General features: G+C 42.5%; 1 protein-coding gene across 4 annotated transcripts in view; it reads right to left on the bottom strand.

The window, feature by feature from the left end:
* The window catches only part of LNX1 (ligand of numb-protein X 1), a 71,925-nt gene that overhangs the window by 50,813 nt on the left and 4,767 nt on the right, over positions 1-16,345 (bottom strand). For 2 of the 4 annotated variants that reach the window (XM_017835638.1, XM_017835552.1), the window contains exon 2: positions 15,526-16,006. In XM_017835638.1, the coding sequence (XP_017691127.1) occupies positions 15,526-15,911 (386 nt within the window). In that variant the 5' untranslated portion in view covers positions 15,912-16,006. Of the gene's footprint in view, positions 1-11,637; positions 12,116-15,525; positions 16,007-16,345 lie in introns of those variants that run through there. The other 2 variants (XM_017835812.1, XM_017835725.1) reach the window with 2 other exon arrangements.

Below are 16,345 nucleotides of genomic sequence, written 5' to 3'. Positions count from 1 at the left end.
TGTTTTTTAAAATTGCTGTTTGTGCTAAAAACTGCATGCTGTGAATTAGTGTGGTTAGATGCTCCTTTCTCAAAAATATTTTTTTTGATCTCTATTATTCCATCTCTCTGCTCTATAGGTGTAAAAAATAGAAGTTTGTCCATGTATGCAAAACCTTATTTTCTTCCAAATTCATTCAAATGAAATTCAAGAGAGTAATTTGTTGAAGTCAATGGGATAATATCTGTATAGTACGAATTTAAGTGAGGAAAAAATCAAGCACATTGATACTACTCTGTTTTCATTACTTCTTCCATACTGTCCTCTGTCTAGGTACTGGAATAGCAGGCAGAGAACAACTAGTGCGAGATTCTTGAACCAAACAAATCAACTAAGCAAGAGGAATTGAACGATATAGGGAGAGAACTTACGATCCTTATTTTTTGTCTTATTTTATTCTCACCACCTGTAGTGGGTTTTGTAGGGCAGTTTGCAACTCTTTTAAGAATTTCAGTCCAGACAGTAATTTAGGCAGCAGATCAGTTGATAAAACTCTGATTAGATGTCAGCTCTTCAACTGAGCTATTTTCATGGCCTGCCTTAACCTATGTTTAGTCTAACAGATAAATATTTAGAGTTCACCAAGACTGCTGAAGTGAAGTTAATATAAAGAGAGTCTCACCAAATCTGGTCAATCCATACAGGTTTCCTTGTTTTTAGCCTTCAGCTCTACATGTTTTGCTGAAATTCAGTTCTGAAGCTTATATTCACAATACATTACTCATACAATAATCCATAAATTTAAATTAAGAAACATAACCAGCTCAGAATTTTGCAGTGCTGCAATGGTGCAAAGTGATGGAAGACACATGGCTTGGTGTTTTCAGCATTGTTGGAGTCAACTACAAGGGTCTTTAACAGATCAAATCAGCCAGTTTCTCTCTTTCCTTTTCTTTCTTACTCTCCTTGAACAAGACAAGACACTCAAGGGAATAGCCCTTCCATAGACTGTTTCACAGACCAGTCAGGTACTTGGAGACAAAAGAAGGGAGCAGACAGGGTATTTCCACCACTACAACAAAGAGGACAGCACTTGTGCAGCCCCGGCAGAAGTGTCTATCAATGGACTAATTGAATTTACCAACTTCAAGTGACTTTGACATTACAGTTGTGTAATCTCTATTCACACTTCAGTCCAAGAGCACCTTGTGTTTTTAAACCAGTTCCGTTCGCCTTTACCAGAGAAAAGAAACATGTTGCTGTCCTGCTGTGTGTGTTCAAGGCCACACTTCCTGGATAACCTTGATCTCTTGGTACTTCTGGACCCAGTGGGGCAGACGTGTGGGAGAGGCAAGAGGCAAGGGCAGAGGTGTGAAGAAAACAGGAATTGAGAGCAAGCAAGGGAAAGACAAAGATTTAGAGTAGCCAGAAGTAGTCAGGTGGAAAATGGCTAAAGAAACCAAAACACGGCCTGGCACTGGTGATGACAGAGACTGAATGAGCTTTACAAGTCATGTCAAGGGAACCAACAGAAGAACCTATTTTAAGACTTTCAAACCTGCATCTTCTCTCAAAACATAAATCTTCTCTCAAAACATAAATAGGGCAGAAACAGCCTATTCGTGCTTGGCAGGTATTGTCAAGAAAGTTTACACAACTCTGCATAAAGATAAGCACCTGTTTAAAGAGCAAACTTATTTCTACCCAACATACAAGCAAATTGAGCTCCCTCAGCACAGGCAAAAAAACTTTCATGCTGTCAGCTGTGAGTTTTCTTGGTGTTGTAAAGCACCACAGGGCACAAAATCACTATGGTATTTTTTGTGTTAGTTGTCAACTGCTATTTCCTGGGGATTTGAATAACAGAGGAGACATGAAGCACAGGAAAATCTGAACAACAATTATCAGCCCTTAACAAAAAGAAAATCTGTGAAATGCATTTTCTCTCTAAGAAATAGACTATTGACCTCTCTCCAATATTGAGTTAGCGAAAATACAAAGGATGTAACTAAGCGTGTGCTGGAGTGGAGAGAAAGGGAGGGGAAGGGAAGGCAGGGGAGGGGAGGGGAGGAGAGGACAGGGAAGGGGAGGATATGGTGTTGCGAAATAGGTGGAATAGGAGCAAATGTTTTTTGAAAATATCTGGTATGGATTACAGTTCTTCAGTTCTAGAGGAGGGTTTCTTGCTCTTGGCCTCCCCTCATAAATTTCTTTTTTTCATTTAGGTCACATTAATTCAAGCCTCGATTATAAAAAAGGCAAATCTGCATTTGTTTGTTTTGTCAGCTCAACATATTAAGTGCAAGTTTATATGTACACAATATTTCTTGTTAAGTGCTGTGTCCTGCTTTGGTCTGTTCTCCTCTGATTTATTTTGAACTCAAAGACCATAACTGTAAGTGCCTTCAAACTTACAGATACTTAGGCCACTGAGGAAAGAGCAGAAAAAAGTGAAATGCAGGAACCATTACTGTCCAACTTCATTACATTCATGCCTTGGAAGGATAAAATAAAAATGTACTGGAATTTAATCTCCTCCGAGGGAAGAAAGTGAAAGCGGCATGTTTGTTAGAAACAGCACACACTCAATCCAGTAAAAATCATCAAGATATGCAAAATTTAAATGCCATTTAAAAATGGATACTGAGAAAATCTACAGACACGGCATCAAGAAAAGTACATTTGTTTGGCCATATCCTTGACCCGTGACAGCACAGTGCAGGTGTAAAGCAGATGTGGAGAATACAGCATATTTCCAACACTGGAGGCTGTGCAGGATGTGCAGGACCCTGCTAGTCCTAAATCAGGGTCCAGGTTGCAGCAGAGGGGCACAAGGATGGCATAGATTGCAGTAGATACCACTGGGCATCCACAGCAAGATCTTCTCAGCATATCTAAACTGATTTACTAATGTTGTTAGTATCAATATTTTCATCACAGGCTGCATTAGAGCAAAGTAACAGCAACTTTCAACTCAAAGTTTCAACTCTGCTCATCCCCACAACAGATCCTGAAGACAACTGTAAGCACAGCAGTACCAAGAACAAAAAAAGAAATGCCAGTATATACATACTGCACTTTTTATTTATTTGTTATTTGTTTTGCAGTAAATACAAACCAGGTAGTAATGCTTGAAGGAGAGATGTGCCAGTTGTTTAAACCAGAACCACTGGTGACGTTCCTTTGGGAGCCGACACGGGCAAGTCACAACCAACTCCTGGGATTCCCACTCCCACTGCAAAACCTGCTTGGCGAAGGGCTGGGTTGCAACATGTGCTTTTCATACAGAGCACTTATTTCTGACTGTAATTTAGCTGCTTGGCAGGAGGTGCTTATACATATCAAGCGAAACAGCCTTGCTCATCCATATCAACCTACACATCCTCGTATAATAGCAGCAGCACAGCATAGTCTCTGCTTCCAGTGGTCTCCCATGGATCACAGGATGGATTTGGTTAATCACGCCCATCTCCTTTCCATTAAAGCCTGCTCCACAAGGGATGTTTTCTGACCTTTCATACTATTGAGTTATAAAATACACAAGCAAAGAGGCCTCTCTGGATGTTTCTGTGAAACCATTCCACTACTCCTTTTACATGGGAAGAAAGTTAAAAACAGTGGGACATCACTAGTGCTGGCTTAATATTAAAAATGATGTCTAGCAGTAATGCTTATCACATATGGGAGGAGAAAAGAAAATACCTGAATTTTAAAATTAGTACTGTCTGTTCTTGATAAAACACAAAACAGAACCAGGCCATCAGTTTACTAATCTCTGTTCACTAAGTTCTGCAGAGGAGAGAGGAAAATACAACCCATGGAGCATGTCAGATTCCCCTTGTCCTCTAAGTAAGAGATTACTAAATTATTGAAATTCTATATTAAGAATATATTACACACTGTCTAGTAAATGATGGGACTACAATGCATAATATAAAGAGAGGTGTAAGCCTCCCAATACGTGCACAAGAAATGACTTGCTGATCTAAAATGCTTGCCTCCTGCCAACATGATTTCAAGAGAGTGGAGGAGGGAAAAGCAATTTCCAAAGTAATACACTAATGTTTGAATTTTTTAGATGAAATTTATAGCTCTAAAGACATTTTATTCACTTATTTTACATTATTCAGGTAAATAATATACAGTGAATTAGCAATATACAGTGAATTAGCAAAAGAACAAATAAAAATTAAGCATGGCTCCAGCAACTGCAAACATCTTGTCTTAGCCTACTTCGTGCCATGTGTCACGACAGCGTCATGGAGCAAGACAACTCCATTAAGACAGAGGATTCAATTGTGATTTCTTACTCCTCACCCAAGTATTTTCTATACTCAGCTCAGTGTCTTGATAAAAAGAAGAGAGAATGAATACCAGAGCAGATACAGTCAATGCAATGTGTGATCATTACAAATCTGGTTGTCTGCCAGCTCTGCTGAGAAGAACATAACCTTATCAATAAAGTTTGAGGATGCTGCCAACAGAAATCCAACTGAAACGAGAAAGAAATTTCCTAGAAATATGACTTGACTTGCCCACTTCTACAGTCAGCCTATTTTCCTTCATAGTGGGAGGATATATTGTACAATATGTATGGATGCTTTACAGTTTTGGTTGGTTGGTTGGTTTTTTTAATGAAAAAGTTGCACAGCATCTGTTGAAATCTCCAGCCATTTCACTGGGCTGCTCCTGAGCTCGCCTCACTCTATTTTCAGAATCAGTTGTCAATTAATAAATTAAATTAATGGATAAAGCACATTCCAGGGAGAGCCCAAGGATTCACTCATAAAATGCAGTCTTCACCAGCTGCGACTTTGCCAAGGCTTATGGGTGTATTCAGCTTTCTAATATGTTTTGAAAGAAGTTCACATTCTTAATCCTGAAACAGAGTTCAGCTCCAAGCCAGGAGTCCTTTGGTGGCAGTGGGGGTTTAGTCATGACATAAGACATGTCATTGACCAACAGATACCTCCACTGAGGTACAAGTTCAACATAGAGGGACAGCCTGGACCCTCCTTTTGAAACAAGCCCCAAGCAGTCATACATGTGCTGTCATACAGGCTGTTATTAGTCCAGCATTGCTGCTAATGTTACTTAAAAACCTTTGCTTTTGTATGCTGTACTGTTGGCATCCTTGTGCATGTCACTGCATGGCTCAGGGAGGCAGTATGGACATGCAGTCACATGCCAAGATGCAGAAAATCAGTTCTAGCTCCCGAACAATAACTCTTATCATGAAGAAGGTCATGAAACACAGCTGGCTATTCTGTGGACCTGGGACCTTGAAGGCAGATTCCCCCAAAAGGTCAAGAGTGTTAAAAAAATCCAAGAAGACCCTCAGATCTGCTAGTCTGCTTCCCTACAGTGAAACAAGCTGTGTTGCAGCTGATCTCCAAACAGTATTCAGAGCAGGATTTAAGCTATGACAGGCATAAGAGCTCTGCAAGAGCAGTGCTTATCCTCACGTTGCAGGACAGCCCAGTTCTGGCAGATTTGTCAGAGAAATAGCTCAAGGGAAAATATCCTTGTCATGCTGCCAGTGCCAGTGTTAAACTAGGTTAATTGTCAGAGAGATGCAGAGGTCGGCCAAACTTGCAGCATACGGCCTGTGTGGCTTAATGTCAGACAAGAAATGAGAGTCTGCTGCTTGTGAGTAACCACTGACCACCTGCAACTCCCCTCACCTCACTCCTTCCTCCTACCCCACCAGACCTTTGGTGCTTTGCCCTCTCTGGTCCCCATTCCAAAGTGGATTTCCTGTTGTGAAGCCACCTCCAAGTGGAATAAGATTTGACCCCTCTGTGTTCCTGTTACACAGGCAAAGCTTGTAAGCACACTTCTTTTGATCAGCCTACATAAAAATCAAACGTAACTGAGACATAAGTCATTAATGAAAAGAAACCTTTCTGCCAACCATAATTGTTGCATTGCATTTCCAGGTTGGCAGAGTTTCACTTTTTTTTGGTTGGCTCAGGTTTTAATTTTGGCAACAAAATGTATTTTTTGAGATTGAAGCTGGCCAACGTCAGCCTTTTCCAAAGGTGTGAGAAGCCTTGAGAAAACACTCCAGAAGAATAAAAGGTCTAATTCTGATCTCAGGTATGTGTAGGTAGCTGTGAATGAAGTAAAGGTGGCTTTCTTGCATGAATAGAAGGAAATGAAGGAGATCTTTCTCAGTCTATGATTGAAATGCCAACTTTCCTGACACACAAAATTCCCAGGCAGAATCAACAAATCCTTAGTGCTCTCAAAGGGTTTTTGGTTTCTGGAGCTGTTCCAAATGAATTTATTTCTGCACCTAGAATCACAGTCCTGGGGAAAAAGATGCTAACCAGTAACACTCATACCACAAAAACACAGCACTCTTTAACCTGAGCTATGGAACCAGGAGGGATGTGTGGGTGGGGAAAGGTACTGTCTCTGGGAGAGGGTGGCAGACAGTGGGGGAGACATCCAGACCCCACCATGCTGCTTAGGGGAAGGCTCTGCATATTTGACAGAGGGCAATTAGTCTTTGGCAAGGATGACTGGACCCAGATAGTTCAGTCAATTAAATGACTACTTTCTGCTGGACGTCCCATGCTAACTGCACAGTCTGTATCAAGCACTCCTGAATACAACACTTAGTGTATTTAGAAAATTCAATTTGGGCACTTCAATACTATGAGTTTAGACTACAATCCCTCCTGTACTTTTAACAATAATACAGAATATTTGCAGTTCACACATATCGGCTTCTACCTGGGGGCTTTCAGGCCTTATTCATGCTAAAATCTCAAGCTTTCCTGTGCAAGTTTAAAGGCTGGAAATACAAAGGAGAATGACAGAGGCAGGATCAAGGCACGAAAGATGAGGGGAATAAACAAAACTGAGGACCAGAAGAGGTATGAAGCAGAAGACAGGATTGGAAGAGCAAACGAGAGGGCTGGTGGAGTGAGGTCAGACAAACTGCAGTGAGGGAACAGGCTGGGAAAGGGACACTAGTAGCTCTTTGGTGGAGATTTTGGGAGAGAGCTCAGAATTCTCAAGGCAAACCAGCTTCCTGGTTCCCTCCTGGCCTCTGTGAAGCATAGAGGTGAAGCTAACGGGTAGTCCTTGACATGTTCATGCCTTTCTGCTTTAATTCATCTCAGTTCTGCTTTCCCTAAGAGACATCCAATTCTAATATCCTGGAAAAGACCCTTTGAATTTTATCTATGTGCTTTGTCCTGGCTATTTAATGCAGCTATCCTAAACATTTCATTTATATTTTCATTCAAGAATATTTCCATTCAAGCCTTGCTTTCCAGCACTTTCAGCTTTAATTAACCTCACAGCTTAATTCTGCTACAGATTTCCATATACGCAGCTTTACACAGAGTAAGGAGGCCAACACGTGGCTTTTGCAGTGGACTAACAAATGAGCCGAAAAGGTGCTCCAGGCTTATCAATTTTGTCACAAATAATGCATGTCCTGTGCTCTCCAGCCTCTATTTGGCTAATTTCACAAGGACAGACTTGAAGTCAGACACAAGTTTCCCCACTGAGTTGAACAGAAATTAAATAAGTTTGCTGCACAGTTCAGCTCAGTGCTGGAAGGGGGCTGGAGGGTGCACCTTATTGTTTTTACCATAAAAAAGGCGTGCTCAATGACACTTAGAAGACAGCTGCAACTTGCATCTCTTCAAACTGAATGAACAGAGAAACTAAATTTTACTAGTTCTTCCAGCCCAAAGTGCTGTTTTGAAATTTAAGAGAGTAGTTATCATATAAAAGTTACATGGGAAAACTTGAGCCAGTTAATTTGGTGAGATTCCATTGACTGTTTCATGTAAAACTCCAGAAGGATAAGGAAAAAAAGTACTTTTTTCTGCACAAGGGTGTAGGTTATGCATCTCCCCCAGACAAACAACAGATTTTAAAAAATAATGGCTTGATTCAGATTAGTGGGATAGATCTAGCTGGTGTATTACAAGAGAGGACTAAGGCCAGGAGCTGTTTAATCCTTGGAGAAAAGCAGTGCCAGCAGGAGCGGCTGCCACAGGCTCCCCAGTGCTCGACCTGTGCTGAGCACACGCGATGCCCAGAGCCCTCCCAGGCACTCACTCGGTCAGCATGGCCACGTGCCCAGCTGGGATCAGGCTGAAAACCAACCTATGCTTTCCATGTGATTGAGGTCCCTGAGGGGACAAGGTGAGGTTAGTCACTGCCTAGGCTTGCAACTCCCTTCTCCTCAATTTTATTTCTAAGCTCAAGGTGCAGAAAACCCTGCTATTGAGAAATACTCTGCTACACAGCTCTCATGCTATGAAGTGAGAGGGACGGTGACAGTGTGAGCAGTGCCACCAGGCCCTCACAGTCAGGAGAGCCTCCTACAGTGACCACAGACTGCCTCTTCAACCATATGTCTTTTTTTTAAATGGAGGGAATAACATAACCTGACTCAAAAGAATGCTTGGGCAAGTATTCTCTTTCTGAAGATATCTTAAAGAGAGCAGATGCTTGTCAAAGCCACTTTACAGGGATATAAAGAAGAAGGCATGGACCCTGGGGTGGGGTCTTCTCAACACCCATGTAGATCCTTACAATGCTGAGAGCCATTGGGCTGGTGTGGCTACATCCCACCCCCTTCTTAGAGGTTTCACACAGGAGACCTCACAGGTTTCTCATGTCTTTCTGCCGGAGGTTTCCATGGGCTTCTCCTCAGGAGGGAGGACCTTGGCTTACTACATGCTGCTCTTCATGATTCGGCTGAGAGCAAGGACAAGAACATCATCTGTGCCAATATCTTTGCTGGGGGCAAGGGAGGGACAACAGGCAACGACCAGGGAAATAGTTTTAGTGCAGGCGACAATATCAGGAGGTATGTATTTGCTTGCTGAGAATGTCTATAATTATTAGACTGCTAATAGAAAATTAAAAATAGTGGCACCTATAAGCTGTCCTATAAAGTGCCACTACAGCACATCCACACACCTCTCTTTCCTATCCATGTGGCATCCAGCTAAAGTGCAAAGGTCTGGCACAGTCTTTCCCCAACTTCATTTCTCCTCTTCAAATCTCCTAAAATCTCCTCTTTATTTCTTAGATGAATTCCAGAACTTGCGTCTCCAGATGGATTTTGGGCTATAGTGTAATCCTTATTCCCCAAGCTGCCCACTCTGCACTTAGGAACAAAAACGCCTTCGAATCAAAGCCAACCTCAACAGTGCAACAAAAATAACATAACCTTTGTTTGAAGGGAAGAGATGGATTGTGTGAGAGGGAGAGCAGTATGAATCCCAGTGCCTCTATTCCTCCTCTTGCACCAGCGCCAGTGATGGTAACTGCATCCCCCACAGTCCTCCAGCTCTTCCCTTGTTGCTTGCAAACCTGTCATCCCCCTCTTCCTCCTCGGCTGGTATCTCTGGTGGCTGACAGCCAAGCAAATAATGAGTCCTGACTGAGGGTAGTATTTTTACTGGCCAGCAACCAAAGAGAGTGTGATAATAATAAAAAAAAGTTTTCTGCCTCCTAAGGTCTAGTTTGAGCTGTGATGCAAGCCATACTACATACAGCAGATTCTCTTCAATTGACTGTGGGGAAAGATTTATGAAGCTGCTTCTGTGGGGTTTGGGATACAAAAGTTTGTGGCAGCTAACCTGTGCCCCCCCTGTATCAGGGCCACTGGTGGCTGTGGTATCACAAATCTTTGCATTAAAAACATCCCACATATAAGTGCCCAAGCAACTGAAGTAGCAACCTGTAGGTCATAACATTTGTATAAACTGATTAAACAAGACTGAAAATGGGATTTCTCTTTTTCTGTTAACTGCTGCTATTAAAAAGGACCTTGAAACCATCCCACAGATTAGTATGTCAACGCCTTGTGCAGCAGCCAGCAGCAGCCAGAGGCACCAAATACATGTGGAGGGGAGGAGAAATTCCTGAAATGAGCTCAAACTGCCTGGTGCCCTTTTGGATTATGTCAGTCTCCGCAAATCCTGCTTCCCGTTGCCCTGGCCAGAGACAGAGTGGTGCGGGAGGTCCTGAGCACTGTCTCCTGGCACCAAGATGCCAGGTAGCATCCTGGGCTGGGCACTGGGGAGGGGATGTGCACCTCTCATTGCTGACAGCTGAAGATGCACGTCCAAGCCCCAGTCCACACCCACTCCATTAAGAACAACTGCCAACATCCAGCACGACTAACATCTCTGTGGGTTAGAAGGCTAAATAAATAAGAGATGAATAGCTACCGTACATCATAGCCTTTTACCCTGGCAGAATCAGTGAACCTGAATTCCCCAAGAAAAGCAAGTATGCTGTGTCTCCGCCTATGCTCTGATTAATCTCATCGGTTTGTTTTCCTGGAAACTAGATGTCCCAGATGCCATTGTTTCCATTATAAGTGTTCATCTGCTCTGTTTTGAGCTTGATTGCTCCTGTAGTCTGCTTGGCTTAACTGTTTTTTGTTTTTGTTGTTTTGTTTTTTTAAATTATTATTCTTAAACAAAATCCCAGCAAATTAAAATGAGGGCATAGCTGCAACCCTCAACACAAGATTTGTTAAATGTTTAAAAACACCTATGGCATACAGAAATCCTGAGCTGTTGTACGCAGTGTGACTAAATTATTAATAGTTGCCATGCACATCACACAAGAATTTTAAAAAGGGACTTTGTGTTTCTGAAAAACACTGCTATTTTTGTCTCTCTGTGGAGACAAAGTCATTTGGAAATTACTCTCATTGGTACTAATCACAACTGCTACTAAAACATTATCTATTACGTAGGCATAATACAGTAATTATTCATTTTTGAGAAGAATTAGCCATTTCATTCATTATCTCAATGAAGATCTTGAAAGTTAACAATTTGTTAAAATACAAACAAAACATAGTAAATGAAATCATATTGGAACAAATATCTATTTCTAGTCATAAAAGCCCTATTAACTAAGTACAATAACATTCAAGCACAAATTAAAGTTGTAACATTTACAGATGATACCATAGAATATTTGTTTTATGGGTAGGAAAGATGAGCTATGGGGTTGTTTGAGGTGGGTTTTGTTAAAGCATGAAGATATATGAATGGATTGCTACATTTAAATTTGCATTACAGAGAAAATAACATTCTGCTGTGGGCAAAAACAGAAATATGGGAAATTTCTTTCCTGTCTCAAGTGAATTATTTCTGGTGAAAGGCTTCTCAGCGTTTTGCTACAGGCATGCAGCTTTACACACAGAACATTATGCATGTACACACAGAGAGTGCTCTACTGGGGGTGTCTATCCTGATGCCCTTCTCTCTGCCCAGCTCCCTGCAAAGCTATTTACGGGAAATAAAGAAGAAACACAGATTTGGAAATGGGAAAAAAAAAGGCAAACCCAACAACCACCAAAATCGTCGGCACAGAAAAGCAAGTTGATACGCAAAAAAGCAGCTTCACTCAGTATGTCTCAGCTGCTTCCAAAGCAGAAAGCAATGGGGACGTACTGCTATTATTAGCCCTCCGGATGGGAAGCAGCACGGTTTAAAGCTGTTAGCAAGATGTTGCAGGATTTTCTTTGCACGTATGCACAGGCATAGACACACAGGCAGACAGACAGACGCCCCAAAATGCTCATGGTGAGCCCCTTCCCGCCATTCGGGTGAGACAGACAGACAGAGAGCACGACGCCAACGCGACTGTGCGTACTCACAGCTCGGAGTACAAGAAGTGCAGGTTGCCCACATTGTCTATGTAGTTTGCAGGACTTAGCCAAGGTAGGACCAGTAACAGGAGAGCCTTCATTTTCAGTGCAGTGCTGGCACTGCTGCTAGATTTCCTCCTTCCCACCGTCTCTCTGTGCTGGTGGGACACACAACGAGAAGCTTTTGTGCCAGCCAAGCCCCTTCTAAGCAAGCCTTTCCATTTCAACGCAATGGTAGCACATTATGAATCAAGCTTAAATCCCTTAAGCGAAGCTACACTGCAAAAATCATTGACCTGTAAGAGGATTACTCAATCTGACTCTCGGATGGGTAGATGTGAGGGTTTAGGGACAGCACAGCGTGGTTGGCGAGACAGTGACTTATGCTGCAGAGGAGAGCGATGCTCAGAGAAGAGACCTGCCTCCTGCAGGATTCAGAGTGGTTCTTCAGAGGCAGCTGGTATGTTTACATCACTGCCCACAAGCAGATGGGTTACGAGCTGAACTGCATCATGGAAGGGTGTAGCTGTCTGACAAAGGGGGAAAAAAATGCCCCCCATGGAGTTTTGTAGCAGGCGATATCAGAAGACCACACCTTTTTAAAGTAAAACACCGCAAAAGATCACAGTCAACTGCTGGCTGTTTGCATCTCAGTCTGAATTCCCCTAATCCAGTCAGATGTTTTTGTACAAACATAAATCATGTAATAATCCAAGGACATGTCCCTTCTCAGGGTTTTTTTGAAAGATGCAAGAGCAAACATTTTAAATAAGGATGCTTTCAGCGGATTGCTCCATGGTAACCAGTGTTTAAAAAAAATTATAAAGTTCTCTTGTCAATTACAAAGCATAAAACAGCAAGCTCACCTTGTCCTATCAGTGACCTCATCTCTGATCAGGGCAAACTTTCATTTTGTTTCTGAAAACCAGGGTTGTTCTGAACCTGAATCATGCAAGAAATGCGAGGACTGCACTGCCCTAGTAACTCTAGCAGAGTCTAATTTATTCTCTGAGTACACAGATCACATTCTGTCAAGATTTCATAAGGGGTCTGAGCTGTTCTCACCATAGGCACTGGTTGTTTATGATTATCATCATATTAGTTTTATTAGCAAAGTCCCACACTTTGTCTCCTCTCTGTTGATTCATCAGAGTTAAAGAGAACAGCATCAGCTCAGTCTGCTCAATCTGTCCCTGGGCATGATGGAGCACAGCGTCCTGCTCTCCTGCCCTGCCATGAGCTGGAGGTGGTATGATGGCAAGAGAGGTTTCTGCATTTCCAAGAATTAAATTAGGCAGAGGCATAAGATACCTTGGGTGATAATTAATTAATGCTGTGCTTAAAAAAAAATAACGGTACTGCACAGTGTCTGCAAGAACAAGGTTGCAGAAGTCCACCTTTAGGGGTCACTCAGAATGCTCCTTCCTATTTCTTCCATCAAGTGGGAATGCCAGTGAGGCTGCACTACCCACAGCCCAGAAAGCTGAAACCCCCAACAGCAGAAGTTCCCTGTGGTTTCCTGTTCTCCTGTCTCTTCAGGTAGCTAAGCCCTCCCAACCACTCTGAGGAAGGAAAATCCATGTCATGAGTAGCAAAAAGCAAACATCCAGCCTATGTAGCAATGCTCTGAACCGAACTACCTTAGAGGCTAAGAAGACCCTTGGTGAATCTCTCCAATCTCCTGCTCCCTGGATTTGCAAAGCTGGGACTTCATGCAAGGAGTGTGACATAGGGAAGGGGGAACCCCAAGAGACTGTGGGAACATGTTACTGAGACAATTCTTTCTAGCCCTGACTGGGCTCAGGCCAAGAAGCCAGAGGCACAGGATCTTGAAGATCCTGAGGGAAAGATCCAGGCCACTGACATTCAATAAGAAGTGCTAGAATAAAACTTGTCATGCTTTTACAGGACCAAATCATGGTGTATAGTATGCAATTCTGTAAGATATGTAGTGAAGGGTGCCTTTACTACTACCTTAAGGAGGAGAAACTAAGACATTGCAGTGACTCGCACATGTCCATGTAGGAGAATCAACACTAGAAATCAGTTGTGCTAGTTGTGTGGCTTCCATCTAAAAACCAATGTTCTAATTTGTTTATTTATTGAGGTGGGGGTGGATGTCCTGCTACTTTTATAGCCACAGAATTATCATGTCAAAAAAAATTAACACAAACAGGAAGATCTAAAACACATTAAAGTTAGCTATATGTATAGCAAAGGGAAAGGGCATTTGCATTAAGGCCTCAAGATTTTGTGGTTGGAGAAACACGATTTCAGTGACAGCAGCTCACAGAAGACTGACAGTCCCTCTACCTGCATTACTATTGAAATTAGCATTTGAGGCCTGTCAGAGGAGTACTGACCAAAGGCAGAAAATTACGACTAACTTTGCTATTTTTTATCCTTAGTAGCAGACAGCCAACCTCACAGAGCACTGCTGGCCTGGTCTGGGACCTGCTGCCATGCTATGAGCCAGCAGCACCCTCACAAGGAAAGCCAGGTCCAGAAATGGGTGCGCCAAGGGCACCCAAATCCACAAACACCAAGCTTCTAGCATGTCAAAAGTGGTCTATTGATCTTTGCAAGGGGTCAATAAACCTGTTGCTAATGGTTTTTTTCCAGTTTCAGTAATGCAAAATGGTCACATTTTTGGTTGTTTAAAACTGTAACTTCAGTGAATATCTTCAGTGAGTAAATTCCTAGTGAGAATTCAGGTGCTTCAGGAAATGAGGTCTCCAGTTCAAATGGGGACATGTTTGAATGGCAGGCTGCAGAGCCATTTCCCATTACAGGCTTCAAGACTGTGAAGTGTGCAGCCATGTGAACATATCTCTGCTCTCTGGCTCACCAGCCTGCTCACCACGGATGCTCTGATCCTCAGCATTGCTGTGTCTGTGCAGGAATGTGTTCCCAGCAGCAGTCTGGAGCCCTGCACTGGTTGTTCAAGGCTTCCTCCACAATGCACATGCCAAAGCACACACCTAGCAACGTGATTTACACCTGCAAACCACAGGGGAAGTAATTTCACTGGACAACAGATACAGACCACAGAAAAGAGCATCTCTTAGACCCCATCTCTCCTTCAACCTGAGGTGCTGTTATCCAGATTATGTCAAATCATTTGTCTGCCATCAGAAATCACAGCCCTGAATATTTACTCCTTTCCTTAAAAAAGGCAGAAGATGAAAGACAAAAGCAGCAGCACATGCTTTTACTCTGCAAAACAGAGAATCATTTGTCATCAGTACTCTCCTTGCAGAGGAACCAAACTGCTCCCTGGGGGGGCATGTTTCCCACAGGCAGGAGGGAGAGTATCCTGGTCACCAGGAGAGGTAAGCCTGGAGGGGCAGTTCAGCCAGGGTGCTTTTCCAGACTATGTCACTCTGTGAGCCCCACGGTGCAGTGCCCTGGGTAAGTGCTCACCTGGAAGAAAGGAGTACTCAGCTCTGAAGACCAATACCAGACCAGAATATTTTCTGCTCTACTTCTCATGTAGGTCATTTGTGATTCAAAAAAGGTTTGAAGAAAGGGCAATTATAAAACCCTTAATGTGCTATTAAAATATTTATAATAACTCAGCTTCCCAAAACTCACAGATCTCTTTGGACTACATACACACTTCCATTATGCAGCTAACCACAAGATATCCACCCAGAACTGCTAACTATAGCATGAAGTACCTTGAATGCCTTTATTTCTAAAGAAAAGAGTGAGATATTGTCATATAATGGATTAATTGAGCTCTAAATTAATGATACTGTAGGTATTCATTGGGGATGAAATCAACAAATCTTTCTTTACATTAACTGTTTATTTTGATCAGCATTAACTGATGATGTTTTTTTCCTCTACTCAAGAAAAGAGTGAAAAAAGGTCTATCAACAACAACTTACTGGGTTTGGAAATGCTGTTCGAGGTGACCCCGTTGCATGACCTCTGAGCAGTGTTCTGTGAAAGGGCAGCTAACCATTAGCTTGTCCAGGAGGTTATTCACTAGTATGCTGGACTTCCTGCATGTCTGGAGAATCACAAGCTTGCGGTCCATGGGGCAGAAGTCTTTTTCCACAAGGAAGTTTGTAAGGCAGGCTGTGCAGAAGGTGTGACCGCAGAGTGTATCTAATGGCTGAAGCAAAGGTTGCAGGCAAATGTGGCATATCAGATCATCATCTACTTCTTCAGTGTAGCTGTACAAGTGGTTTTCTTCCGGTAAATGTGCTTGGCCGCAGGTGACACAGAGTGGCGGGGAGCTCTCCTCCATTTCTTCTTCTTTCTGGCTCATAATCAGAATTGATGCAATTCAAAAGGGGGCAGGTGGGAATACCCAACCTGTTTTCTATTCATTAGAGCTGCAGCGAGGCTTGAGTGCCATCAGATCTGTGGGGAGGAAAGCCAGAGAATTATGTTCTGCGTTGTGTTCTCTTACCATACTTACAGTATCTATATGGCTATGAAGTATTTTAGCAGGTATTAGGGAAGGATTGCATCTTTGGGATGGGAGGGTGAAGCAAAGAAGGGAGGCAGAAAAAGAGAGAGTTAATTCCAGGGACTTCTATTCTCTTAAATCTAGCTCAATTTACACAAACACTCTAAGTGTATAGGAAGATATCAAAAAAAGAGAAATACTACTGGCATTTAACAGTTCAAAAACCTTAAATTAGCATATAATTGCAGTTCCATCAGCTGATTTTGTGGCCACATTACTTCTGCTGGAAA

Source organism: Lepidothrix coronata, unplaced genomic scaffold (genome assembly GCF_001604755.1).
Source record: "Lepidothrix coronata isolate B3197 unplaced genomic scaffold, Lepidothrix_coronata-1.0 Scaffold0, whole genome shotgun sequence".
NCBI lineage: Eukaryota > Metazoa > Chordata > Aves > Passeriformes > Pipridae > Lepidothrix > Lepidothrix coronata.
This window is presented reverse-complemented; position numbering and strand designations above follow the sequence as displayed.